Source organism: Mastomys coucha, unplaced genomic scaffold (assembly GCF_008632895.1).
Source record: "Mastomys coucha isolate ucsf_1 unplaced genomic scaffold, UCSF_Mcou_1 pScaffold22, whole genome shotgun sequence".
NCBI classification, from domain to species: Eukaryota; Metazoa; Chordata; class Mammalia; order Rodentia; family Muridae; genus Mastomys; species Mastomys coucha.
Window position 1 is genome coordinate 211894445 of NW_022196905.1, and position 27751 is coordinate 211922195.

At 39.6% G+C, this 27751-nt stretch overlaps 1 protein-coding gene across 11 annotated transcripts in view; it reads right to left on the reverse strand.

The window, feature by feature from the left end:
* The window catches only part of Large1 (LARGE xylosyl- and glucuronyltransferase 1), a 503421-nt gene that overhangs the window by 234570 nt on the left and 241100 nt on the right, over positions 1 to 27751 (reverse strand). For all 11 annotated transcript variants that reach the window (XM_031340318.1, XM_031340326.1, XM_031340316.1 and 8 more), the window contains 3 exons: positions 26904 to 27205; positions 13629 to 13711; positions 1033 to 1156 (listed from right to left, as the gene is read on the reverse strand). In XM_031340318.1, coding sequence (XP_031196178.1) covers positions 1033 to 1156; positions 13629 to 13711; positions 26904 to 27205 — 509 coding nt within the window. The remainder of the gene's footprint in view (positions 1 to 1032; positions 1157 to 13628; positions 13712 to 26903; positions 27206 to 27751) is intronic.

Below are 27751 nucleotides of genomic sequence, written 5' to 3' on the forward strand. Positions count from 1 at the left end.
AAAAAAAAAAAAAAAAAAAACTACACATATACACCCTGTTTTATGTAAACTTACATTTTGTGTTGGGATACGTTCACAGCTGCCTGTGGCTGCATGGGAACTAAGGACCCTAAATTAGACATGGATGTAAAGGATAGATGGCTATAAAGTTCCTTGATTATTCTTGGAAAGAAAAGAATAGCAATGCCTCTAGGTATAAAGGATAAGTAAAATCTGACAAGATAACAGGCAAGTAAGCATGACAGAAGGAGCAGGGTGAACAAGGGATTATAATACCGGAGAGAAGCCATATGTCATAGGCTCTCTCATATTTATAGCTATGTGTTAGGGAGAATTCATAGGAATGACAAAAGATAAATAAGAAGCAGAGTTCGGAACTAAAGTTCATGGTCTTTACTTAGCTCATGATCTCAATCATCATGGAAGCAAGGTTGCATTATAGAAGAACTTTAAGCAAAACAATTAGATGACCACATGTCTTTTATTGGGCTAACATACTCCAAATGTAGTAATTATTCTTAATAATCTTTTTAGGGCATCAACATATATTCTTTCATCAGAAACTCTTACTTATCCCAAGACTTGGGAGTACAATTGGTCTGTCCCTGAAGAAACAGGCCAACATGGGCTGGTGATTGGTTTGTGTCTTGTGGCCACTAAGTAACAGTGCATAGAGTTAAGGCAAGTTCTGTCAGACTCTAAGATCAACATTCACCTCAAGAGGTAGAGAATGATGATCTACCATTCTACCACAGACAATGTTCAGGCATAAACCGACATCAGTGAACTTCAGGTTCTATAGTGTACCTTGGTGGCTAGAATTGCCCAGACCAAAGGAGAGTCTGTGTTAGCAGACCAGTTTTGCTAATGTGTTGCTTAATGATGAAGTCAGATAAACATAATTAGAACCTGAACATTTCCTATTAGGAGCTGAGTTCTCTGTCCTTGCGAGAGTCTAATTACTCCCCACCAAGGCTTCCAGCTACAGGAGATCAGTGCAACTCTTCTCCCTTCCCTTCTTCCCTTCCATACCTTGAGCTCATCAGCATTATAGAAGTCTACTCCCACTGCAGGTACCATCCAGGTCTGGAAGAGTGTAGCCAGGATCTGCTCAGCAATAGAGTCAGCAATGAGGTGGAAGTGCAGAGGGTTCCGCCTGTTGAGGGGAAAGGAGGATGCCAGAGCAGCAGTAAGTGTCGTGATGCTAGTTGCAAAATCACCCCCTTCCAAGCAAATAATGTGGGATACGCTCACAGGCCACTGTGGAGGTTAATCAGGCATGTAGCTCTGCAGTGCGTCTTGGTGACAATATTAGAACTGCAAAGGAGAAAAGATATCTCCTTCAACCTTGAATTTCTGAGTGTGGACAAAAAAAAAGGACCAAAGAAAGTAAAACACAATTCTCACATCTGTTATCAAGATGTCTTTATTGTAAAAATTTTAGGTACGGCATAATTAACAATTATGACAACTTTTGCACCCACCAACTTGACATGCCACTATTACTGCAAAAACATAATGACAGAGGCTTTCTGTTTACTGTTGTGTGTAGCTGGGTAACTCAAAGATAAGTTGTGCTTTTTCTTTCCTAAAAGAAAGCTATGTGTTCATGCTGCAGTCATCTGGAACCTCACTAAGGATATATTAGCTTGACTCTTTTGTAGTGGGTGCAGAGGGTTTTACTCGCTCAACTATCTACAGTTTCCAGCCATTTCTGGGCAGTTCATGACCGCATGAGACAGGGCAAGGATTCGCGGGCTTTTGTAGTTTGAATATGAAATGTCCCAGATTTGACTTACGTACTTGAATACTTGATCTCCAGATCTTGTTACTGTATGTGTAGGTAGCAGAACCTTTAGAGGATTAAGATTTTGCTGAACTAAGTGAGAGAGACTAAGTCTGAGGTTGTATAGCTTAAGCTTACTTCCTGTTCCTGTTTCGCTTCCATAACTGTAGAGATGAACTGATTGGCTTTGTGCTCCTGTCTTCCTCTTCATGATGAAATCTATCCCCTTGAGTTGCAAGCTATAATAAACCACTTCTTCCCTAAGTTGATTTTGTTAGGGTATTTTCTTACAACAAACAGAAAAGAGACAATACTGAAAATCTGTACTGGAAGAAAGGTTGTAATGTAAGAATAAATCCTTCATTAAATTGTTCTGTCTCAATTTTTTTTGTTGAAACAAAAAAGTAATGGATACAGGGAAAAATGGAAATGAATTTTAAATTCAGTTCTGGCTCTTCCTGCAGCATTTGCTTGAGTCTGATAAATGATGAGCCAGCCTAACTCCATCTTATAAAAAAGGCATTTTATAGTAAAGACAAACTAGGCTCATTCCTGTTTATGGTTAAACCTGTTTCTTAATCATTAAGCTATAACCACAAATTGTTCATTACTGTCTGTTCCAAGAAACAACAAGCATTCCTTGGTTTCCCTTGATTATTATGATTCAAGATTATCTTGCTATGACTACCTTGTTATGATCACCTTGTAAACATCTTTGTTTTAGGACATCCAATTCTGCTTCTGTAACCTATTTTGCCTACCAAATCCCCCATTTGGAAACCCCCTACTGCTGAGCTATAAAAACCTTGTCTTCTTCATGTCCAATGTTGATCTCCTGATTCTCACCTTAAGGGAGAGACAGGACATGTACAAAAAAAGCTAGCTTTAATTAACTGCTTTTTAGAATTAATTTGTCCAAGAGTTGACTGGTAGTCTTTCTCCTCAAATCTTTGGGATTAGCAATAAATACTATTTACCCAGCCTTTCTAGAAATAAACGGTCCCATCCATCTACTACAACTCTTCTATATACACTCTCTACGTAGAGGTTCCAAGTTAGATCTCAGGAGATAAATGTACTGGCTTTGACTCATCCTGGTTCTATAAAAAACTAATGGTGAACTTTGGGAAGTTTCATCTCTAAGGGTCAGTTTTGATACCTTTTTAAATTACTTGAGTATTATTAGTTATCTATCTATCTATCTACCTACCTACCTACCTACCTACCTACCTACCTACCTACCTATCTATCATCTACATCAATTGGTCTCAAGCATAAGAAGCAAATAAAACATATATTGGAAGTACTTGGTTAATGATGGCTATCATTGATCACAACTAGCCTTTGGTGATATCTCATGAACATTTTACTTTTTTCTCTATGACTATCTCCTCACTCAACATATATTTCATTCTACAAGTCTAATATTCTCTCTAAAATGATCTCTTCACCCTCTGTTCACTGTATGATATGGTAAGATCCCACTGCTACACTGAGCTATAAAGGATTTTGATGATCTCACCATCGTTCTCATATCTTTGTATTCCCACATGACTGTCTCCCATTCTTTCTACAAAATAAGTCCCAGGGTCATAAACTCAGGGCAGCATTCTTTAGCCATCCTACTCAAAATAGCCTCATTTCTTCCTACCAGGCTCCATCTCAGGTTCCTATTTGGTTCCATCCTCAAAGTTAGCAATGCTAGTCTCTGATATAGCTATGCATTCTCCCTTTGGTATAAGGTGATCTGTCTGAAGCAAAGCTTTTATATTTCCACCAGTCACTGGTCTGATTTCCTTTCACTGTCTTAGTGGGGCTTGGTAACTGCATGCCCTACTGCAGCTCCAAAGACGTACTCTGCCCTTCTGCATGCTTGTGACCTATTCTTGGACCATCAGAACTGTACTGGAATCACTGCCTCCTGCCTTGTTCTCCAAAGTTAGTATGATGAACGAAGAAGCCAGTCATGGTTGTAAGAACCCCCTATACCCTACTGTATTAAGATTGGACTTTGGGAGCGCCATTTGGTTAATAAATTCCAGAATTTTTTCACAATTCTTATCTCATGCAAAGAAATGTCTTTGTTTAATGAAAAAATAAGTGGATCAACAAAGACCAAGATGACCCAAACTCCATCACAATTTGACAAAAGTAATTGGAACTTACTTTAAAAGAAGCATTTTGAAGGAAATGGAGAGATTTCTTCAACATTGGCTACTATAACTAGTTTATGAAACAAGGGTTTAGTTGTTCTGCTTAGGCAGTCATGGGGAGGCCCCATGGTGGGTCATGAGTTAAGCACACAAGACATATGAAGCCTGCATTTGTAAGAAATATTAAATATGAATCTTTTCTATCAAAAACTTGTATTTAAAACAAGGAATTAAAATCTGTTTATCAACCCCAACTTGTAAGAGTTTTTTATTTTTTTCCAACCAAATCTTTTAATATAACTACCCCCAAAACATGGGACAATCTTTGGTTGTACAAAGGCCCAAGACTGCATTCTAGAAATTTCAAAACCTGGAGCAGTGACCCTTTTCCCCTTGAAGACTTGACTCCTTTCCCCTTCCTCCTTCATTCCTTATGTACCAATTCTTTTTATGATGACCAAATGAATAAAACTGTGAGGTAGGAGCTCAGCCAATAGGGGAAAACAGAGTTACTGCCTGAATAAGAATAAATATTAGGTACACTTCTTGTCAATGTGTTTGCTCTTTGGGGCACACACTCTGGATCAAGTGTTAGCATTCTGTCTAAACTCTATCTTGACAGTTACCTGGCAACAGCCAGGTAGGCCTGACCCACTATAAAAGGAGCTGTACCCTCCCCCCGCCTTATTCCCTTCCCCCTCTCTCCACCTGTTCATTGCCAGCCTCTACTTCTCTACTCTCTCCCTCTCTCTGCCCTTCTCTGCCTCTACTATCCTCTTAACTCCCCTCCTCATGCCTTGAATAAACTCTATTCTATACTATACCATCCTGTGGCTGGTCCCTCAGGGGGAAGGGATGCCTTGGCCTGGGCCCGCTGAGACATCCTATTACCCCATACCTCACCACACATATTCCATAGAACATATTCTCTCTCTTTATCTTTTTATAAACACCTCATCGAGGCTATAGTTTTGCCTTGTCCAGATACTTCATTTGAAGTGGTGGGGTATTTCTTTGTGACGCTAAACTTATTTCTTACAGAAGGAAGAGTAACTCTGCTTCTATGGACAGAAATTGTATAGGGTATGTGAACTCCTTACTGGTTCAGGCCTTCAGGTACTAAACAATCTCAGTCTTAGTAAAGCTACTTCAAGGTGCATCTAGCTCCTACAGTAACTGGGGCGGGACAGCAAGAAGGCTTTGCTTCCCTGCTCTCAGGCGTTCTTTACCATTTTTCCTTAATCAATGTACATTTGCTCTGCTCAGTCTTGTCCTTGCTTCCCATTATGTCCTCATACATCTTAGGCATGAGAAAATGAAATCTGACAACACTGGCTTAGAGTACTTTTGGTGAAAACTGCCTGATCTTCAGACATCCCAGAACCCCAAGTTGAGTTCTTAAATAGCCAAAAAGTCTATGCTATTCTCACAAATCACACACATCGCTTAGATTTGGCATCCAAAAAAGAAAGAGAGGGGAGCAGGGATAAACAAGACTTCACTGAAACAAACAAAAAACAAAACAAGACAAAAACTGGTTGTCCTGTTCAACACAATGTGGGAGGTACAGAAGGCCACTTGCAGAGCCAAAGGATGGTTCTCTCAAGATCCTGATCAACCTAGCACCCTTACCTCAGCACCCTAAAGCCCAGGACCACATGGAATAATTATGTGCTGCTGAAGTGGGGGGAAAAATGAATGGAAGGAAGGAAGGAAAGAAGGAAGGAAGGACGGAAAATAAATAAAACTGTTGTGCTTGGAAGGACATAGATAAAGTGAAAAACATTACTCAAGAGTATGAGAAAAATATCTGCAAGTGAGTAATGATGAGGGATTTGTGAGAATGATAAAGATCATTTACAACACACAAAAAAGGCAAGCAAACCAATTAAAAATCCTGGAGAGGCTCTGAATAGGCATTTCTCAGGAAAGATTTACAAACGGTCAATAAACACATGAAAAGACACTCAATCTCATTAATCCCCAAGGAAATGCAAAATGTAAAAGTACAATGAGATGGCTCTGCATACCCATTAACATGCTTAAAATAAAAACACTAAGAACAGCTTGGCTGGGGAGGACTCTGAGCCAGTAATCATTGCTGATGAAATTTAGAAATTTCTAAAAAAATGAAATGAAATGAAATGAAAATTAGCACAGAAATACCATTTCTGAGCTACTCAGCAAATTCCTCTCCTAGTGACAAACAAAAAAGTGAAAAAGTGTGTGTGTGTGTGTGTGTGTGTATGCACTCACATGTGCGAGTGTATTGCCTGTGATCTAGAAAGTAACTCTCCACTAATATACAAGCAAGCAACCCGACTTAAAAAGAGAGTGATGAGCTGGTTTTTGCTTTTGCTAGTATTTTTGTTTTGATTTTAAGCAGCAGAGCTTTTCTGGACTCTTGATGAGCTGAACTCAGGGAGCTAGTGTACCTCTAGGTGGACGCATGTCCTACTCTCCTTTTTAGAAGTTAAACAGCAGGGCAGTGGTGGCACACACCTTTAATCCCAGAACTTGGGAGGCAGAGGGAAGTGGATTTCTAAGTTCCAGGCCAGCCTGGTCTACAGAGTGAGTTCCAGGACAGCCAGGGGTTATAAGGAGAAACCCTGTCTCAAAAAACCAAAAAAACAAAAACAAAAAACAAAAAAAGAAAGAAGTTGTTGTTAAACAGTCAAAGAGGTCAGGGACCTGACCCTATGACCTGACATTTGGTTCAGTTTGGCTGGCTCCTTCTGTTACAAATCAGGAGCTTCCCTATGCTGCTGCTCTCAGGAACTCTGTGCCAAAAGCTACATCACCAGCTTTAGCTGGACATATCCTTTAAAAAGGTCCCCATCATCACAGGCTGCTGCCTAGCTCTCTGTCTGTCTGCCTGTCATGTCCCTGCTCAGAGACAGTCTTTTGCTCCCCCATTCCCTATATATATATATATATATATATATATATATATATATATATATATATATATTTTGCTAGAGAGTTGTTGCATGGTATGATGTCTGTAGCATTCCTTGACTCTGATCTACAAAGTTAATCTAGTGGTGGTGCTGTGTATGCTTTTAAACTAGCTAATGCTTTGAACTTTCTTACCGTTTTTCAAAGTCTCCATTCCTGAGACATGGCTTCCTAGAGGCATAGAAATGAACACCAAACCAGCTTATATTAACTAGTCTCCTACTCCAGGCAGTTGCAAGATTTACAGTGTGCTTGTCCTAGAGTTTTCTTTTAAACTCTAATAAACTGTCATCAGCTTCCATTTAAGTTGACTGTTTATCCTTGAGCTTCTGTTTATGTTTATTCTGTTATGTTCTTACATTCACTTATGACTGAGACTAAGAACACCAAGAGAGAACTCCAATTTTCCAAATATCACATGATGGCTCTGCTGGGAATCCCTAAGATTTCAAGACTTTCTTGACTTTTTCACTTCTTTAATTGGCAGAGAAAAATAAGCCCATGCCTACAATCTATAGGCAAAGCCAATATGAGGTGGCCTGAAGCCCAATGGCCACCAAAGTCATGCTAAGCCAGCGGCTCCAGGGTGTTTGTCTGATACATAAATATAGTAAGTAAACATGGAGTAAGCCCCTACAAACAAACAAACAAACAAACAAAACCCAAACAACAACAAAACAAGCAAAATAAAGGAAAATAGATTTATTAAGGGCTAAATGAGAAGGGGCTCTAAGGAAAGAATACCTTCATTTTGCACCATAAAATGGAATTATTTGAGTATTATGGCATGAACTAAGTGGAAACTGAGGAGATCTCTATTTAGATGGATCATTTTTGAGTATTAGCACATGCTAAGACAATAAACAACATAAACCCCTTAACATGCACTTTAAACCAACTAAGAGAATGTTCATTCCTTACTCATGTCCTGCATTCTGGTCTCCTTAAGCCATTTTCAGTTCCAACTCCTTTAACTTATGTTGTAGGCTATTGATTTGGTCACATTCAACTTTATTGGCTCCTCAGCTACCAGAGAAGCTGCAGCTACTTCTTTAGGGGTGCTAACTCCTCTCTCAAAAATAAAAGGTAAGAAGGAGTTCAGTAAGAAGCAAATGGCAGTTAAAAAAAAAAAAGAAATGTGATGTACATGTTTAAAATAGACCCTCATGTATGAAACAGTCAAAGAATAAATAGTAAATAATAAAACCATATATACAATTATTCTTAGTACACTCATTCTTAATATCCAAGACATAGTAAATATCAAAATGGCCATCAATTCATGATAAATACAGAACCAAACAGTCATAGATGGGAACACTGATGCACAATAAAGTGGAAAGAAATTTAGCAATGTTATGCCATGAAAGAACCATGAAACCTCATTTGAAGGGAGAGAAGCTGGTGAGAAAGACTAAACCTTACGTGATGCACATGGCAACAAAATGTCCAGAGTAGGCAAATCTCAAGTTAGAAAACAGATTGATGATTGGTGATGTGAGACAAATGAGAGACTAGCAACAGATATGTGGGCATGTTTAGGGGATGTACTAAAAATGGCCTAATATTAAAGAGCACTGATGGCTAAACAATGGTAAATTTACTGGGAATACCGAATGTTACCCTTTCAACGCACCAATTTACTATAGGAATATTCTCATCCACATATTTTGTTATCTGAGACTAGATAATCCACACTGTGAATTCGAAAGTGAGGTGAACCTGCTTTGCTCGGCTGTTCTAGATCCTTCACTACACTGGGAGGCCTGGCACGCATGGTATATTGCTCCCTAGGTGGTAGAACCTGCACAGATTCAGGATGGGCTGTGATCAGGAGGTATGGTCAGTTCTGTAGGTCACAGGAAACACCCTGATGATGCCCACAGTTAATGAAGACTTCTACAACTCAAGACTAACTAATAAAAGAATGATTTCATCTTTTACACAGGTGGCTTATGAGTCTCCTTTTACCTTTGGCTTCTAATTTAAGAAGGTAAGAATGGATTTTACTGATAGAGCCTTGCAAGTACCACAATCTGCCAGAGTCTGTGAGCCTGTCTTCTCTTTTGTACAAAAGCAAAGGAACACCACTTAGGCAGATGTTAAGAACGTATTTACTACAAAAAAAAAAAAAATTCACAAATGAAGTTAATAAAAACTCACTCACAGGGAATAATCTTCTCAATATACAATTAAAGGCTAGTTAATTTTATAACAGTATTATATCTAAACTATATTTCTTTTTTTTTTATACCAGCCACTAGTTATAAATATGTTTGGAAAAGTAGAGCCGCAGACCCATGGGAATAGGCCTCTTCCTAGAGAGGTGGCTTGGTCCATATCCTAATGTCCAGTAGCCTTATTTGTCTGAGTATCAATAAACCCTGGGAGGCAAGGAAATGTTTCATCTCCAGCAGATCCTGAAGAATACATGTTTAATGAGCAACACTTCTGCTGCCTCTATTTCCTTAACTGCTCCCATGTTCAAGGTTGGAATGCAATAAATAGAGCGTGCAGAAAGTGAAGATTAAATCATTGCTTTTCTCCTGCCTCTCCTTATCTTGCCAGAAAAGTGCTAAAGCTCCAAAAAGGCAATACAAAGCCTCTTTTCATTGCGATACACAAGGCTATGGAAGCTGTGATAATCTTTATTTATTAAGTTCACAATGCAACAGCAATTTTAGGCAAAGAAAAGAGCCAATGATGGCAACAGCAGCCCTCAGTGAATCGTTGACACATGACTATTTCAGGAGATTCCCAGTAGCAGGGATCTGGTTTTGAAGGAGGCTAAATAGCCACTAATAATAATATGGGAAAAAATAAGGGAGAACTTAATTAACATCTTTATTAGGTAATAGACAAGAGGGCACCTTTCCAGAAGAATCAAGAAGCCACATGGAATAGCTAAAGCATCATGAATTCTAGAATTTGGCAGAAACAAGTCTAGAACTAATGGATTAATATTTACTCAGCAGTGACCATGAATGAGTCACTTAAGCTCTCTGGGCTTGGATTTTTCTAGAGTTATAGGGATGGTAGAATTTACTGTACTGGGTAAGAGAAATTCAAATTCAATAGTCCACATAAAGCTCAACAGGTGAGGAAAAAGATTATTTCTCCTAGTACCTCTAGAGCCTCTATGCGGTCAAAGGCATCTGCCCTTTGTACACACTGTACTAAGTTTTACTAGAAACACAGATGCCTAAGCTTTTAAATCCTTTTATGCATGGAAGATTCAGGATCTCACAAGAACAAATTGTCAGGGGAGGAAAATGATGATGGGCATTGCAATGATGATAACAATGTCTACACCTTCACCAAAAATGATGATGCATACTAAAAGAAATAGTAATGATATTAATGTCAGAAAACTCCTTGTTACTTGTGGAGAGTAAAGCAAATAGACTGGGCTTAAATTCGGCCCTGTTCATCTCTTGGACATGAGATCTTGAGCAATGGCTTAGCCATCTTGGTCCTCAGTTGTACTATCTATTAAATAGCACTTAGCAATAGTACCTTTCTTCAGCAGGCACAGGAAAACTACAAATTTTAGTATCCTGACAACATTTAGAACAGAATTTGGAACAGAGTGAGGGAACATTTTTTGAACTGGGAAACAGAGGAATCTCTTTGCATATTCTAAGCAGGGCTCCATGGCTGGGTAGGAGAGAAAGATCAGAGCCAATGTTCAAAGATGTATACTGATTGCCTAGAAACACAGCCCCATAGAACTAAAGCAAAAACAAAGCCAAAAAACATGCTGGCCCACTTGATTTGGTCACATCCTATGCTCCCTTTCCAACCCAAGCTGCTTCTTTTACAATGACTATTCACAAGATTTCAAAAGGATTTTGAAATATCTGATGCCAGATTTAGAGTGTGTGTGTACGTATGTATCAACAATTCATTTAAAAAATCAGTTTCAAAGAGAGCAAAGAGGATTCTATTGGAAGAATTGAAGAAGATTGTAATATAAGCTACATGGAAGGGATTATATTATAATCTCAAAAGGAAAGGGAAAAGGGGCTTAGGTCATCCCTTTAAGACACAAATCCTTCAGTAGTCACGTGGGGTGAGGGTCTTCAGCATATATTCTGAAATTTCTTTCCAGAAGGTTGGTGAATATTCAGTCCTACATTGTTATTTAACGGTGCATCTCAGTTTCTTACTAACTCTTAAAATATAGCACGTTCACTGTCACCACGTATATTGCAGAAGTAAAATTGATTTGACATAACAAAGCAAGCCTTAAATGAAAATCTGTTGAAAATCTTGTCTGGAAAATAAATCTATTTACTGTAATTAACAGTGAAAGCCAAAAGAAACATCCTAAACCATGATTATTCTATTAGTATTAACATTAGGAAGGTACTTCGTTTGTCAAAGATCATCTTAAACCACAACTATTCTATTGATATTAACATTAGGAAGGCACTTCTTTGGTAATGTATTTGATAATAATGTCTTCATCAATCCCCATAATGTACTTGGGAAGGGAGAAAGCTATTTTTAGCTGGACTTTCTTACCTAAAAGTCTTTCAAATATCCTGTTGTTTTAATCTCCAAACTCACTATCAATAGCAAATTAATTCACAGTCATCCTCATTTATATAATGCCAACATGAGGAAGGGACTCCAATGGTTCTCTCTATCAGGAGAGTCAAGTACTCATTGTCAGGGCACAGACTTCATGTTTATAGCTCACACTAGTAATGAGCTCTCTCCCAGATGTACATGCTGCCATAGAAGGATGATATGCCTTCCACAGCTGCTAATAAAACTGTTTATTTTTAAACTGAATGTCTTTGTACCATATAGACAGTTTATCCTCAACAACCATCAGTTTATAAGATGTGTAGTGAAAACAACAGGATGGAAAATTTTGAAAAAACAAACAACCAAACAACATCAACAAACCCCACAAAATATGGATTTCCAGACTTAAAAATTTACCACCATTGAGAAACATAAAAAAGTGATTATCTTTAATCATACAACCTCTCTTTCCTGAAATAAAAGGCTTTTGGACTCTATCTGTTGGAGACTCTCTAGTCCTGGAGTCAAGGAATAATGACAAGGCTAAGAATTTCCAAGTGGGCACATGCGCAATCTCCATAGTGTCTGGATAGAAGCAGCAATGAGGGTGTGGGGTCGCAAAAGTTGGAAGCTACATAGTGAATATAGTCATGGAATAAAAGAGATTTGGCTTCACATGAGAACACTCAGCCAATTTCCACCTGACATTCCTATAATGTCTTAACTGAAACTGAAATCATAGACTCAATGGGTCAGAAGAAGGAGAAAGATTTGCCAGACTTTGTTCCTAATTAATATTGTTATATTTTGGTTTGTTATTCATGTTCTCCATCCCATCCTTGATGCTGGAAGGTATGAAATGTGATCTTTAGCCAATAAGCCAGCTGACTGAAGCTAAATAGAGGGATCAATACAAAAAAAGATATGCCAGGGAGGTCAGTAATGAATAAACATTATTACATAGGAAGTCACTTTGGGACTGATCTGATTCACAGAAAGTTAACAGATAAGACAAAGGTTTAAAATGACTTGCTGAAGGACTCTTGATGCTACAGGGGCATGAGAGGACCTGAAATATCTCTAAGAGGGAGTGCTGCATGGTGCTAAAAAGAGAAAAAGATGGTTGGGAGAATGAGGTAGAAGGTGGGAGAAAAGATAGATCCACACTTTTGAAGTGTTGGTAGGTCTGAGTGGAGAATTCATCTGAGAGATTTTACTGTGCTCTCTATTTAGATGAATGGAGAACTTCTCAGCAGTGTTCCTTCTGCTAAGAATGTTCAGGGTCCTGACTCATGTGTCTGTCTATATTATAGGTTACAACTATACATGAACTTTATGAAAATCTCTGATAAGCAGTCAGAGAAGAGCCAGGGATTGGCTAGAACTGCAGGCTCAATTCTAGATGTGACCTTAAGTATATCTAAGTAATAAACATGACTATCCAAAGGAAGGCAGAAAGGTCCGTGAACGAGCAGAAGCATAGAGAAGAGGTAAATGATATATGTATCTCTATTTCCCAGAGGAAAAGAACTAAGCTTTTAGTCTCATGGACACCCACAAGGTCTACCAATAATGGAAATTCATTTTAGCCCAACAAAAAGGATTTCTGACAGTCAGAAGTACCCAGAAATGGGATAAGTCAAGCTGGGCATTATTTTGTTTTTATTGGTGCTATACCACACTAACAAAGACTAGGGATAACTGGAACCAGAAATTCATTTTGCCACAGTTCTACAAGATGCAAGTCTGAGGTATTTGACGTCAAGTGCCTTGGCTAAGTACCTTCACAGTCTTCTTTCTGAATATATCTGTCCTAATCTTACATTTTTAACACTAGCAACATTCCATCACACTATGCCTACTTTAACTTAATCTTCTCTTTTTAAAACTATATCAACAGATCTATTTCAAAGAACCAAGTACAAAATAATCTGCCAACAGAAATGAAAAACAATTCTGGAGAGTATGGGGTAGTAGAAACAGAAGTGTCTAACTTGGGATATCCTTGAAGGCTCTTGTCGTTCTGAAAGCTGGTAATGCTGAACCCCTGCTATTAAAGTATTGTTAATGTAATAGTCATCCTCACATTTTAGACAAAGTTTACATTTTCATGGCAGGCATAACCTTCCCCAAGGTAACATGCAGGTGATCAGGGACACAACTGCCAACAGAGTACAAGGAAGGAGCCATCTTACCTATGAAAGAGGACGGATTTCACCAAGGTGACGACATCCCTGCTGGCGTTATACCCGGCACAGACGATGGCCACATGGATGGTCTAAAAGGAAAGGAACAGAGAGAGGACAGTCACATAGACAGAAGCAGGGTATTCTGTATTTGTAGGCCTGCAGGAAAGAACTACCACCTAAATTTCCTGTTGGGATCACAGAAAACAAGGACCTGCCTGCAGCCATTGAAAATAACAAGACAGTTTTACCAAAGTCTTTTTAATTAGTTTTTGGAGGTATCATCATTTGGAGGCCATTAACATTATTTTCAATTACATTTTAGAGATGGGATCAACAGTGATTAGTTCAAATAGGTAAACAGTGAGTCTCCAGCCCCCAAGTCAGGAGAAAATGGTAACTGGCAAAAGAGAAGAAAATTTCCCCACTGTGCCAATCATCAGAGCTTTCTGAGAAGTTATAGTTCAGAGTGTGAGCTGTTGTTCTGAAATAGCTTAGGGTAAGGTCTATGTGAAAGTATGCAAAAGGGCCAATGAGCAGCTTAAGGCCCAACCTGAAATACCTTTCTAGGAATTAAAGGGCAGAATTGAGTGGGGCACTACCAGTCATCTCACTTAAGCTGTTGGCAGTATTGTCCACAAACATGAGTCACGACCCTGTCTTTAACCCCAGGTGGCTATGGGAGAGCTTGAGGGTCAGTTAATAACTGCAACAGAAGGCATGAGTATCAGTTATGTTTGGTTGCTGTGCTAAAACACTTGACTAAAGTAACATCCATGAGGAAATGTGTATTTTGGATTATGGCTTAAGATCCCTCATTAGTAGAGCAAGCATGGAGCTGGTTGCATATATCCTAGAGAATAAAAAAGCAGTTTTCTGATATATTCTTTCAACCTTTACTCAGCTTGAACCTCCAATCCATGGAATGATTCTACTCACAATAAAAGTAAACCTTGGCTTCTCAGTTATTTCTCTCTAAAACTGACCTCAAGGACATACCCAGAGGTGTATTGTCCAGTAATTATAAACTGAGCCAAGTAGAGGATGGAGATTAACCACCATAAATTCAAGTGCCAACCAAGCATCCAAACTTACTTCATTTTTTAAATAAAAAATTCCACCTCTGGTCCTAAAAGCCTCATGGCCATGTCAGAATGCAAAATACATTTATTTCATGTTTACAATTGATGTAAGTCATAACATTTTCATCATTGTTCAAAATTTCAGAGAAAAGTCTTTCCTGAGACTCAAGACAATTTCTTCACCGTGGAGACCTACAAAATCAGAAAACGACTCAGACATTTCCCATGTAAAAGAGCACAGGAAACATTCTCATTAGGAAAGAGAGAAATGATAGAAAGTCAAGGACAAACTAGACTACAGCAAGAATAAAACCAACCAGGGCAAACCACTAAGTCTGCAGTTCTCTGCAAAGCAATGGGTGGGAGTCATGAAGATATTACTGAGGTCCCATCACCATTCTAGTACTATTCTCTTTGGCAAACTACCTCTACTTCATACCTGCAGCTTTTCTTGGGAGCACATATCTGGTTATTGGAATTGCTCAATACCCTAGGGTCACTACCACAAGATAGGATTCAACTTCACAGATTTACACCCAGCTCTATTGGATATTCCCTACAAGAATATATCCAGCAAAACATTACCTCAAATAAGTAGCTTTCTAGAGCCTTTATGCAAGTCCTCATGACCCACTCTTGATATTTGCAGGTATAGCAATGTTCTGTCATTGAATTATGACAAAAAATTCTCACTATATGTTTAAAGCTGTCAGTCAGGCTTTCACACATAGTTTGGCTGAAGTTAACAAGTATTTTTTATTTTTAATTAATTTTAAATGGGGTGGGGTGAGGAGAGCAGAAGAGAGGAGAGAAAGAAACAAGAGGAAGAAAGGGAAGGAAGGAGAATCTTTCTCCCTCCCTCCTTTCTTCCTTCTCTCTCTCCCTCTCCCTGATCTTGCTCCTAGTCCCTCGACACATACCAAGAACTGACTTGAGTACCTGAGTATTCCTTGCTAGCTAGCTCCCTGCTTTCGGCTGGCCATCATACCTCCACCTCATCATCAACTCTCTCATGATTTACTACAGTGTACAGACATTGTTTTCTATTTTGGGCACCTGTTGAACAAGACTGGACATTGATTTCTATTTTGGGCACATGTTGAACAAGACTGGGAATGAATGCTCTAATATAGGACAACTTTAATAAGAAATCATATGTTAAAGTATGAAGAGTCCCTACCTGTACACTCTGTCTCTCTTCCTGAAGCACAGACTTCTTTGAATGAAAACATATTTCCACCAATCTGTCCTACAAGCATTGTAGAATGGTCTCTCTTTCACATAATAATTAAATTGAAGAGTTGATGTTTGACAGATAAAGGATTAGTCTCTTTCTCTGTTGATATCATAATATAACCTAACAAATGCAATTTAAGGAAGAATTGGTTCATTTGGCTCTCAATTTCAAGTTAAAATCCATCACTATAGGAAAATCAAGACTGCAGAAGTTTGATAGAATTATTCACATTATATCCAAAGTCAAGCACACAGAGCAATGAAATAATAAATGCTCTCTGCTAGTGCTCTGACCCTCTCAATCCTCATACAGTCTTGAATCTCAAGGGAAGAAAATGGTGCTGCTAACACTGGACAGGCTTTCTTACATTAAGTACAACAATCAAAACAATCCCTCACACACCTAACCTGAGGCCCTTCTCAGTTGAGTCTAGATTGTGTGAATTTAAAAATTAAAATTAACCATCACAATGGGTCTTCTTCTGATAGTCCACACTGTCCCATCATGGCTCCTGGCATACCCCTATCCTGAGCAGTCCTTCTAGAAGTTCTTCTTCGACCCTGCTCAGTCTGCTAGATGACTTCTGGGCAACAGAAATTCTTTACCACCACATTTGGTGTGACTAAAGGAACCACATCCATGTGACATGAACCATAAATTATTCATCAGCCTCAATCCATTGCCATAACATCTCGGATTCCAATTACATTAACATCCTGGCTATTACCACCACCACAGTAATAGAGCACTCAGCTTCTTCAGATCATTACTGTCTTATGTAAATCATTTGTTATGTGGTTGCCACATCTATTGAATTTTTATAGTTGCCTTTCACGATACCTAATTTCTCTGCTGTGAAGAACCCACTTCCCCTGACACCTGACCAAGACCTTCCCTGCCTCATCATACCCAGCCTCCATTGATGTTCGTCTAAACTACCCTTTTATTCTGTTCCCAGCCACTTCCTCAATATCGCCCCTACCAAAGATACAATTCCCAGATCCCTGGTGTCTGATACAAGCCTCATGCTATGCTCTTGTACCAAAGTGCCATGGAAGATGGAAGGAAAGACAAGACACTAATAGCAAGCACAATAAGAGTTGGCGTCATAATTATCACAAACTTAAATCTCACAGCTGCAAGAGTCAGTTACAGTATTTAATTTTTGTAACACAGCTATAGGAACATTACCCTTGGGGAATAATATGATTTGAATGCGAACTTCCCCTTCCCCATCATGCATTAGGATCCTTTGTTTTGTTAGTTGTTCTCCAGCTGGTAGCACTGTTTCAGAAAACTGTGTAAACTTTACAAAGTTTTCAAATGGAGGAAGTAGACTGGTAGAAGGTTGACTAAACTGTTATGGGCCAGCTCTGTTTTTGGCCTAGTTTCTCTGCTTCCTGGATGCCTATAAGGAAATCCCTCATATTCCCACTGCCTTAGCCATGAGCTATTGTCACAGATATGTGTTTCCTAGCATAAATGACTATATCCTCTAAAGTACAGAGGCCAAATCAAGCAAGCAAGCAAACAAGCAAGCAAGCAAATAAACACACAAAAACCCAAATACCCACAATTGGTTCTTTCTTCACTTCAATTGTTTGTATCAGGTATTTTTGTCAAAGTGCCAAGAAAAGTAACTAATATAGGGAGTTGGGATTTAAAGTGTGGATCAGAGATGTTGACAACATACTAGAAATACCTCAAAGTTCCTGAAAACTTATACTTTCTACCTGAGCAGTGTCTCTTAATCAGTCTCTGATGCCCAGGACTTTCACAAGCTCTTTAAGATACTATTTGGGGTTAGAAATGTTACTAAATGGTAGGTAGAGCTAGGGATGCTGCTAAACATGCTAAAGTACACAAGATACCCCTCACCCCACCTACAAAGTAAGAATCATTCTGATTCTAAGATAAATTGTACTTTTTTTTAAGAGGCTTGGGAGATAACTCAGTAGATAAAGCACTTACCAGGCAATGTGAAGACCAGAATTCCTATCTTCAGAATCTATGCAATTGCCAGGCAGGAGAGGCCATATGTAGGAGAATCCTAGAATCACTTGGAAAGAGGTCACCTCAATTAAGAAAAAGCCTCCCTAAGACTGTTCTGTGGGCAAGCCTGTGAATCATTTTCTTGATTAATAACAGATTTGGGTGGAATCACTGGGTGTAGTGCCATCCTTAGGCCTATGGTCCTGGACAGCATAATAAAATAAGCTGAGCAAGTCATGGGTGAACAGCTAGGAAGCAGAGCTTGCCATTTAGCTTCTGCTTCACTTCTGCCTCTGGGTCTCGGCCTTGCTTGAGTTCTAGACCTAGCTGGACTGTACACAAAATAAACGCTTCTTCCTCAAGTTGCTTTTAGTCATGATGTTTTATCACAGCTGTAGAAACCCTAGTAGACACACACACACACACACACACACACACACACACACATGCACACACAGGCACAGGCACATGCAAATACATGCATACACACACTGATCTTCATTAAAAAAGAAAAGATATTCCTGCCAGAAAATTCTATCTTCAGAAGGTAGGTAGGGATAGATGGATTCAGATCCTTCTAGATCTTGCAGCTACCCCAGCTGAGTAACTTACACATTTCTTAATTTCTGCATGTATAAATTGAAGTCATCATCTTCACTTATCTCTAGATAATATCTCTCCCGAAAGATTCAGAATGAAAGATGGCAGGGAAGATGTAAGAGCCACCATATCAATCATGAAAAGAATGAATGAGAAAACACTTGTATGTGAGGACACAGATCTTAGGAGATGGAGAGGAGGCAGAAAACATATAGAATCTGGCTCTTCTGAATCCCAAATACTTAAACATATAGCCTCTGAGATATCAAACTTACTCTAAGTTCCAACGTTTGGGGAATTTTAAAAAATTAGACCACTAAATATAAGGTCAAGCATACACTTTGCATAATTTTTCACTCTCTTCACTTTCAACCATTACACTTTTCACTATGAGTAAATTTATCCTCTGGAGCCAGAGCAACATGGAGTAGCTACCTAAGAAAGGAGAGAAATTAGCATCATAACATATGTTCTTGGAAGGGTTTTTATATGGTCCACATTTTTTTAAAAGGGAATAATGGGACTGGTTCAGTGGCTGCAGGAGAACAGAAAGAGGAGGGGACCGGAAACAGTCTTACTGGCATGTTAACTAGGTTTTGATACTAGGACATTCAGGTGTTCAAAGTTCTCATTGTGGTGGATTAAAGACCTCAAAGACTGGGAGGAAATACTATTAAAGATTGGCCTGAATATTAGGTCCTGTGACCATAGGCCCTTTCTATAAACCCTCCTCTGTATTCTTGTGGTGACTGGTGTATTAAGATTTTTCTTTAGCACGGGAGGGCAGATGGTATGCCTGTTTGCCCTTCTGAACTTACTCACGGCCCAGCCTCAACTTGTTCTGTGCCTTTCAGGACCAGAACTTCTAGATCAAATAAACCAGGTTCCTTTCACTCCACTTCTGGTTAGGCTAGGCAATAGGAGGCACCAGTGGGAACGGAGATGTCAGCTTCTGTCAGCCTCTGTCAGGACTACTATTCGCCACTTTGACTCTGGGTGGTCCTTTTTTCCTTTCCTTTATGTGCTGACACTACAGCTCCCACTCACTGGGGCTGTCACGTGCTCTGCACTTAATCTTATTCTAATTCTTGCTTTGGTTCTCCTTCAGCTCTTGCTCCTCTTTATCTATGACCTGCCAGCACCTAACCTCATAGATGGTACTTCCACTGCATTTAATAACCAAAACTGGAGCATATGGCATACTTTTTGGTTCATATGCATATCTCCAAAGGTCAGACACTAAAGGAGAAACACTGATATAATTTATAAATATTAGGAAGGCTCTTTCAAAGGAAAACGTCAAGGCTTCTACCTCCATCGCTCATCCAGAACACACACTGCTTAACATATATTCAACCTCTACAGCCTGTACCTACAGGTAGGAATGTCAGAGCAGTGAATGAGAACGAACTCCTGACAGCTCTGGTATGAAAGGCTGAACTTTCTTCTAGAACCTCTAAGATGGATTCAGAGCTGGAAAGCATTGGCCTTTCCTGATATGCCAGAACTATGAAGGATTCTGTACATATAAAAGGAAAAGAAAATTAGACCAGGTTGGTCAGTGGGCCTCTGATGGCAGTAAACAGAGTGTCTGTATTCCAGGGCAGCTAATGCACTCAGAGGAAAAGTATGCAGGGAGATGGCTAAAGGGAGAAGAAGGAGGGCTGTTATGATCAGACCAAAGCCATATGTCACCTGCAACATACATCACCTGTGAGCCCTCAGGTCTACCCGGCATTCGCGGCCCAGCAAGTCTGTCTCCATGGAACATAAAGGAGAAGCTGCTCTGGGCTTGTCTATGAAAAGAAAAAAATGGAGGCATTTTTCTGCATTTCCTCCATTCTTCAATTTCTCATAAATGAAGGCAGGTAAAAAATGAATGATTGGGCACATCACTCGGAACCTCATATCTTGGCAATTGCCTCTACAAAATTAGGGTTTAAATTCTTATACACAGAGTTTCTCTAACATTCTGTTTTCTAAAACTCAATAAAAAAAGTTTTTTTAACTAACATAACAGGGAGGTAAGTAAGTCAGTGAACCAAGGTACCAGGGTTCAGCCAGGCAATGGCATAGAGAGAGGTTGAACAAACGCCATCCCTTAAGATAGACCCTGCCTCATAAAATACCTGCACAAAATGAAAAACAATTGCTACTAATGTTACTGGAAAAACCATCACATGAACTCTTGGCCACCTTTCTCCTCTGGGAATCTTTCATCACAGGTGGATTACTTGGTCTAAATATTAAACCCTGATATCACACACAAAATTGTTTTGAATCTAAAATATAGGAAGACACACCTCCCAGCTCTGATGGACAATTCTTTAGGGGCTTGATGAAGTGAAATAGACTTAAAGTGCCCCCAGAGCCTGGTAGAAGACCAGGAATGGTCCATCTTTCAGGAGTATCTCCACATGACCTCCAACAAACATACTTGTGCGGCCCAGGAAAAACACAGGGAGGGAAGAAATGTCAACAGATCCAGCCTTCTCATTTCCTTCATGCCCTTCATATTACTAGCTGCTTTAAAACTGATGCTCTGAAAGCATCCATGCTGCATGGGAAATATTAAAAATAAGGCTGAATTTTATATGAGTCCGAAGATGACTGAACAAATCATACTGGCCTATGCATGTCTGGACCATGTGGGCTGTATGTCCAACACTGCGTCATCCTGGTTGTTCTGTACTCCAAGGTATGTACATAAGTGGACTGACCCACAACAAGGCTATACATGTTAACCAGGAAATGTAACTGATAATGACTGGTGGCTTTCTAACTGCCAGACTCTTTTGTAGGTGTTAAGGCAGTAATAAAAGAAGAAAGAGACCAACTTCCTATTAGCTTACATTCAAGTGCAGGAAAATTATAGAAAGTCACCTAGCAAACATACTATCCCCTCATATTCCACACCTGGAAAATCTACATAGAGCAGCAGATGGGATATAGTCTAAATAAAAAAGTGCACCTGGACTAAACAAGTCCATTTGTCTTGTTATTATTTTTAGAACATCACAATTTTAGAAATATTTCCATCGAAATGTTCCCTATGTTGGCATTCCATACTATCTTCAGATGGTATAAAGCATAGACTAAGCTGTCTATAGACTATAAGCAACCATAGCATTTTCTATGAGATTTGGGCATCTGCAGATTGTATATCTATGGAGAGCCTGAGGAAAGAATGTGCAGACTAAATAATAGAATGAGAAGCTGATGATATTAATAAATTAATCTAGAAAGAGAAATAAGAAGCATGGGGAGAGCTCAACATTTTAAAAGCAAAGTAGCCAGCAAAACTGGCTCTAAAAAATTAACAGCAGAGAAGCCTATTTTGGATTCACGCAAAAGCATTGAAGGCAGATAGGAGAGAACCTGAGTACAGGGGGCATGATGCCTGGAAGAAAGAGACAGGCTTCCTAGGAGAGAGGTATACTGGAGGAAGACCGAGGAGTCTGGGCAGATAGAGCTTTAAATCTCAGAAGAGTTAGCAGAGAACCTGGCTTTTCCCCAGAGAAGCAACCAGAAGATATATTCTTTCAGTGCTCAATGTAATGTTCACAGGATGCAGGCTCGCACTAACAGTAAGATTTACTACCTGTGGTGTGAATATGGAGAAAGCTAGAGCACTTGTGCTTACTGCGGGTGGTGATGTAAATTGGTATAGCTGCTATGGAAAACTGCAGGGCTGCCCCTTGAAAAAGTAAAATAGAATTGCTACATTCCTTTTCCTTTTGTGTATGCCCTCAAAAATGAGGAGCTGTAGAGAAAAGATATGTGTTATCATGTGACCCATGGTCACTGCATCATTGCCCTCTTAGCTAAGAAACAGAATCAACAAAATGTTTATTCAGAGATACATGGATAAATATGTGAAATCTGAGAGAGTATTAACCTTGAAAAGAAAAATAACACTACTATGTGCTACATACAGACATTTATGACTTTATAACATGATGAAGAAACATGTCACAGGAAAACAAATGCATACAAATGTATCTGAATTCATCAATTCATGGACAGTAGTAAAATAGATGTGGTGTGGAGTTGGCAGCAGGGAGAACTGAGGAGTTCTTTAAGGTGGACAGGTTAGTTATGGAAACTTAGAAAGTTCTAGATGGTTGAGGAATTAGCACAACAGGATGATAATACTAATCCCTATGAACTGTGCACTTAACGATGGTTAAGAAGCTATCATGCTATAAATGCGTTGTTATAAAACTATATTTATGTATATATATGCTTGTTATATAACTATATATATAAATAATATATGTGTGTATATGTATGCATGCATGTATGTACAGATGTATTAATCCAATCTAGATCAGCACTTTTTTTGTGCTCAGTGGACTTGTTAAGCCTTGACTTCTTCATTTATAAAAGGAGGGTTGGCCACACTGGCCCACATACACAAAGTGTAGTTCCTAGTACACAGTGCTTGAAAATTGTACAAGTGTAGGCACGATTAAGTGGCACTGTTTTTACTTCCTTCACAGTACCAAGCAATGACCATCTGGCTGCCTCATCAAACTTTCATGCTAGAATGCCCACAGTTAAACATGACTATATAGCACCCTTTGGAGCTGAGACACCTATCACATATACAATATGGACAGGACATCCAGTGCTAAGAGTATGGAACCTGCAAGTCCTGAGTCATATAATTATGCAAAGTAGTTCATGGTCAAGGTTCTGGAAGCCAAACACCCAAGTTAATACCCAGGCTCAACCTTTCTAGTTGCACCACTTTAAAATAACCATGTGGCCTTGATTCACCATAGGTTATTGGTTTTTAAAAAGAGGAATATATACAGGATGAGAACAGTTACTTTGTAAAAGATTTAGCATGGCATCAGTTATTCCTTATGAGACTGGAAATGATAATGCATATTGAAGTCATGTGACTACAACCAGAATAATAGAGATGCATCCTGAAGATGTGGTCTTTCATCAGATGGTATCATCCATTGATTTTTTTCAGGTTACTAATATCTACTATGGCCGTTATAAATTGACATTCCATTTACTGGGAGATGAGGTTGCATCACTTCTCCCTGGTGAGTAGGTGGACCTCTGTAACTATTTCAATTGACATACTCTGTCATCAGTAGAAGTGACTGGGCCTATGTGCCTTACATATTGAGACACTGAGACCTACAACTATTAGCTGCCATGTGAGCAGCTTAGGGCTGAAATTAGCCTTGTTGTGGAGAAGGTCAATGCAGCCCATGAGGACATATGACAACAAAGGTAGCCCTGGGCCATGTTTACTGACTCAGTCACAAACAACTATCATTTGCCCCAGGATACCCAAAACAGAACTATTCAGCAAATTTCTTTCTGAACTCCAGACACTGTGACAGCAAACAAAATGACTGCTGTGGGGCTGAAAGGATGGTTCAGCAGATAAGAGGACTGAAATTCAAATGCAAACACAGTGTGTAGGCACGGCCACACATATCTTTAACCCCAGCACTGGAGGAAGGTGGAGATACATAGATGCCAGGAACTTGCTAACCTATCATCCTAGATCAGATAGAGGACTTTAAATTCCAATGACAGACCTTGTCTCAAAAAGTGAGGTTGAGAGTGATGAAGAAATCCATGGTCTTCCTCTGCCCCAAACACATGCACGCATAGGAGTGCACACCATGACCAAATTCCCCTCATGACTGCTATGGCTTTAAGCCATCAAATGTCAGCTGAATGACTACGCAGCAATAGGAAAAGCATCCACAGCAAGTATATGGATGCTCATTTTGTACCCATAAACTCATTTCATTCTCATGGCCATAGGGAAGAGTTGTGATTCTCCTTTATGTTCAAGAGGAAAAATAAGTTGCCCAGGCTTATGGGTTCAATAAGAAGCATTATAAAGACTCATATTTGAGATTCTCTTCTGCAGTCACAGCAAAATAATAATAATGATGATGATATTAATAATAAAATAAATAATGTGACACCACATTCAATTCTTGGAAAGGTCAACATGAGAAAGGCAAGGAATATACACATGTGTTTGCATACATGGAAGACTAAAGATGAAAACAGATCATTCAACTTTGAGGTGTCAGAACCCAGTGTCTACTAGGGACGCTGCTCAAGTGCTCAAAGCAGAAACTAATAAATCTGAGTTCTTATTCACCCTTGCTGCTAGCACTTACTTGTCTAATTTCATCTACACAGTAAGAAAACCATCTACATATTAAAAATGAGCATGCATGTGTGTGCGCGCATATACCTAGAAGCATGTTCAAAGTGCTTGGATAAACAGGACTAAAGGAGTTTGAAGGTGATGGGCTCATCATAGGAAGATGAATAAGTACCTTAAGATTACAAAGAATTACTAACAAAGATAATACACTCCACAGAGAAAATGGTACTATGATATGAAAGATCAAAGGGTGGATTTTGGTAGATAACACCATTCTAGTTCTGAACTGCAGAGACTATACATATACACAAAAGAGAACAGAAGCTAAAGGAACTGCACAATGGAGTGCCATTCATACTACAGAATAAAGAACTGGGATCCTGGGATAAAGACAGGATGTAGAAACCTGGGCCTTAACTGAGGAAGCACAGAAAAACCAATGATAGGTTCTATCAGGTAAGCTACTGTGCAGTAGGCCTTGTTATCCCTGTTTATCAGGTGGAGAAACTGTGATAAAGGCAGGTTAAAGTTTTTTGTGTCCATTTAGAAAAGTTTATGACAGATTTGGTTTTCCAATGAATTAAGAAATCCAGCTCTTTCCAGGACTCTGGCTGTCCTTCCAGGAAATATAAGGGAAGTATGTCGGGATAAGCAGTGACCAGGATTAGGAATAGTCACTTCTAAAGTGGTTTTACAACCTTGCAATCCCACCAGCAATGAAGGAGTGTTCCTCTTTCTCCACATCCTTGCCAACATCTGCTGTCACCTGAGTTTTTGATCTTAGCCAATCTGACTGGTGTGAGGTGGAATCTCAGGGTTGTTTTCACTTGCATTTCCCTGATGACTAAGGATGTTGAACATTTCTTTAGGTGCTTCTCAGCCATTCATGTTTACTTAGTTGAGAATTCTCTGTTTAGCTCTGTTCCCCATTTTTAAATAGGGTTATTTGGTTCTCTGGAGTCTAACTTCTTGAGTTCTTTGTATATATTCGATATTAGACCTCTATTGGATATAGGGTTGATAAAGATCTTTTCCCAATCTGTTGGTTGCTGTTTTTGTCCTATTGACAGTGTCCTTTGCCTTACAGAAGCTTTACAATTTTATGAGGTCCTATTTGTCAATTCTTGATTTTACAGCATAAGTCATTGGTGCTCTGTTCAAGAAATTTCCCCCTGTGCCTATGTGTTCAAGGCTCTTCCCCAATTTCTACTCTATAAGGTTTCAGCGTTATCTGGTTTTATGTGGATGGAGGTCCTTGATCCATTTGGACATGAGCTTTGTACAAGGAGATAAGAATGAATTGATTTTCATTTTTCTACATGCTGACTGCCAGTTGAACCAGTATCATTTGTTGAAAATGCTGTCTTTTTTCCACTAGATGGTTTTAGCTTCTTTGTCAAAGATCAAGTGACTATAGGTGTGTGGGTTCATTTCTGGGTCTTCAATTCTATTCCACTGATCTACTTGCCTGTTTCTGTACCAATACCGTGCAGTTTTTATCATTACTGTTCTATAGTATAGTTTGAGGTCAGGGATGGTGATTCCCCCAAAAATCACTCTGTAAATCAGTCTGGTGGTTCCTGAGAAAATCAGAAATAGTTCTACCTAAAGACCCAGCTATTCTGCTCTTGGGCATATACCCAAAAGGTGCTCCAACATGTAACAAGGATACATGCTCCACTATGTTCATAGCAGCCTTATTTATAATAGCCAGGAGCTGGAAAGAACCCAGATGTCCCTCAACAGAAGAAAGGATACAGAAAATGTGGTACATTTACACAATGGAGTATTGCTCAGCTATTAAAAACAATGACTTCATGAAATTTGCAGGCAAATGGATAGAAGTAGAAAATATCATCCTGAGTGAGGTAACCCAGACACAGAAATACACACATGGTATGTACTCACTAATAAGTGGATACTAACCCCAAAGCTCATAATGCCTATGATACAACCTACAGACCATATGGAGCGTAGAAGGACGGATGCCCCAGAGCAGGGGGATGCTGGAGCAGTGGGGCAGGAGAGTGTGGGTGGATTGGAGAGCACTCTCATACAGGCAAAAGGGAGGGGAGAGGGAAGATGTGGGTTGGGGGAGTTGGTAGATGGGTAACCAGAAAGTGGGATATCATTTGAGATGTAAACAAATGGAATGATTAATAATAACAAAAGGAAGAAAAATAGTTACTTCTTCCAACTCTGGTACTCCTTACCTCACACTTTTCCACAGCCGGCTGCTGCCCACACTCAGAGCTGTTGCCTGCCACAATGCCAGCCCGTAGGTTCTCACTGTCCCCTGTTCCCTCCTCTGTGGAGTAGGTCTTGGAGTGGTTCCCATGGCGGTGAGCAGGGCTCTGACCCTGGGCCAGGCTGAGCTGCCTTCGCAGAGCACGGTTTTCCTCCTCAACTTCTCGCACGCGCACCTCCAGGCTCTCCCGCTCCCGTTGGCTGGAGGCAGTGTACCGGGGACTGTGGGCTTGGGACTCCAGGGGAGACAGAGACACAGGTTTCCTATCTAGAGAAGGAGAGACCAAGGAAGTGTTATCCTCCAGGAATCCCAGCATTACCTTCCCAGATTCTTACCACAATCCCACAGCTTAACGGGAAAGCAGATACGCTGTGAATGGCAAGTCACAGAACCCATTCTGAAATGTGAAAAAAGTGAGACCAGAACGGCTTATGATGCTGATAAAAAATCAAGAAACTGTGTAGAGAAAGACACTCCTAATACTGTTTCTCATTAAATGCAATGGATTCCTCTCCATATGACACATTTGCAAGTGGACACTGTTAACAACAACAACAACAAAAAAAATCACACATAAGGAGGAGTGGAAGGTTCCTTTGAGATGGGAAGCTCGAGAATAAAGAAGAACTCAAAAGCACAGGAGGATAATACAGTGACATTCTTCTTAGGTGAACTCTTAAACCACCTTGCCAACCCTGCTTTGAAAGCATAACCTCCCAGTGCAAGCCCTCCTCTGCCTGTGCAAGCCCTCCTCTGCCTGTGGAGGCCCTCCTCTGCCTGGGGAGGCCCTCCTCTGCCTGTGCAAGCCCTCCT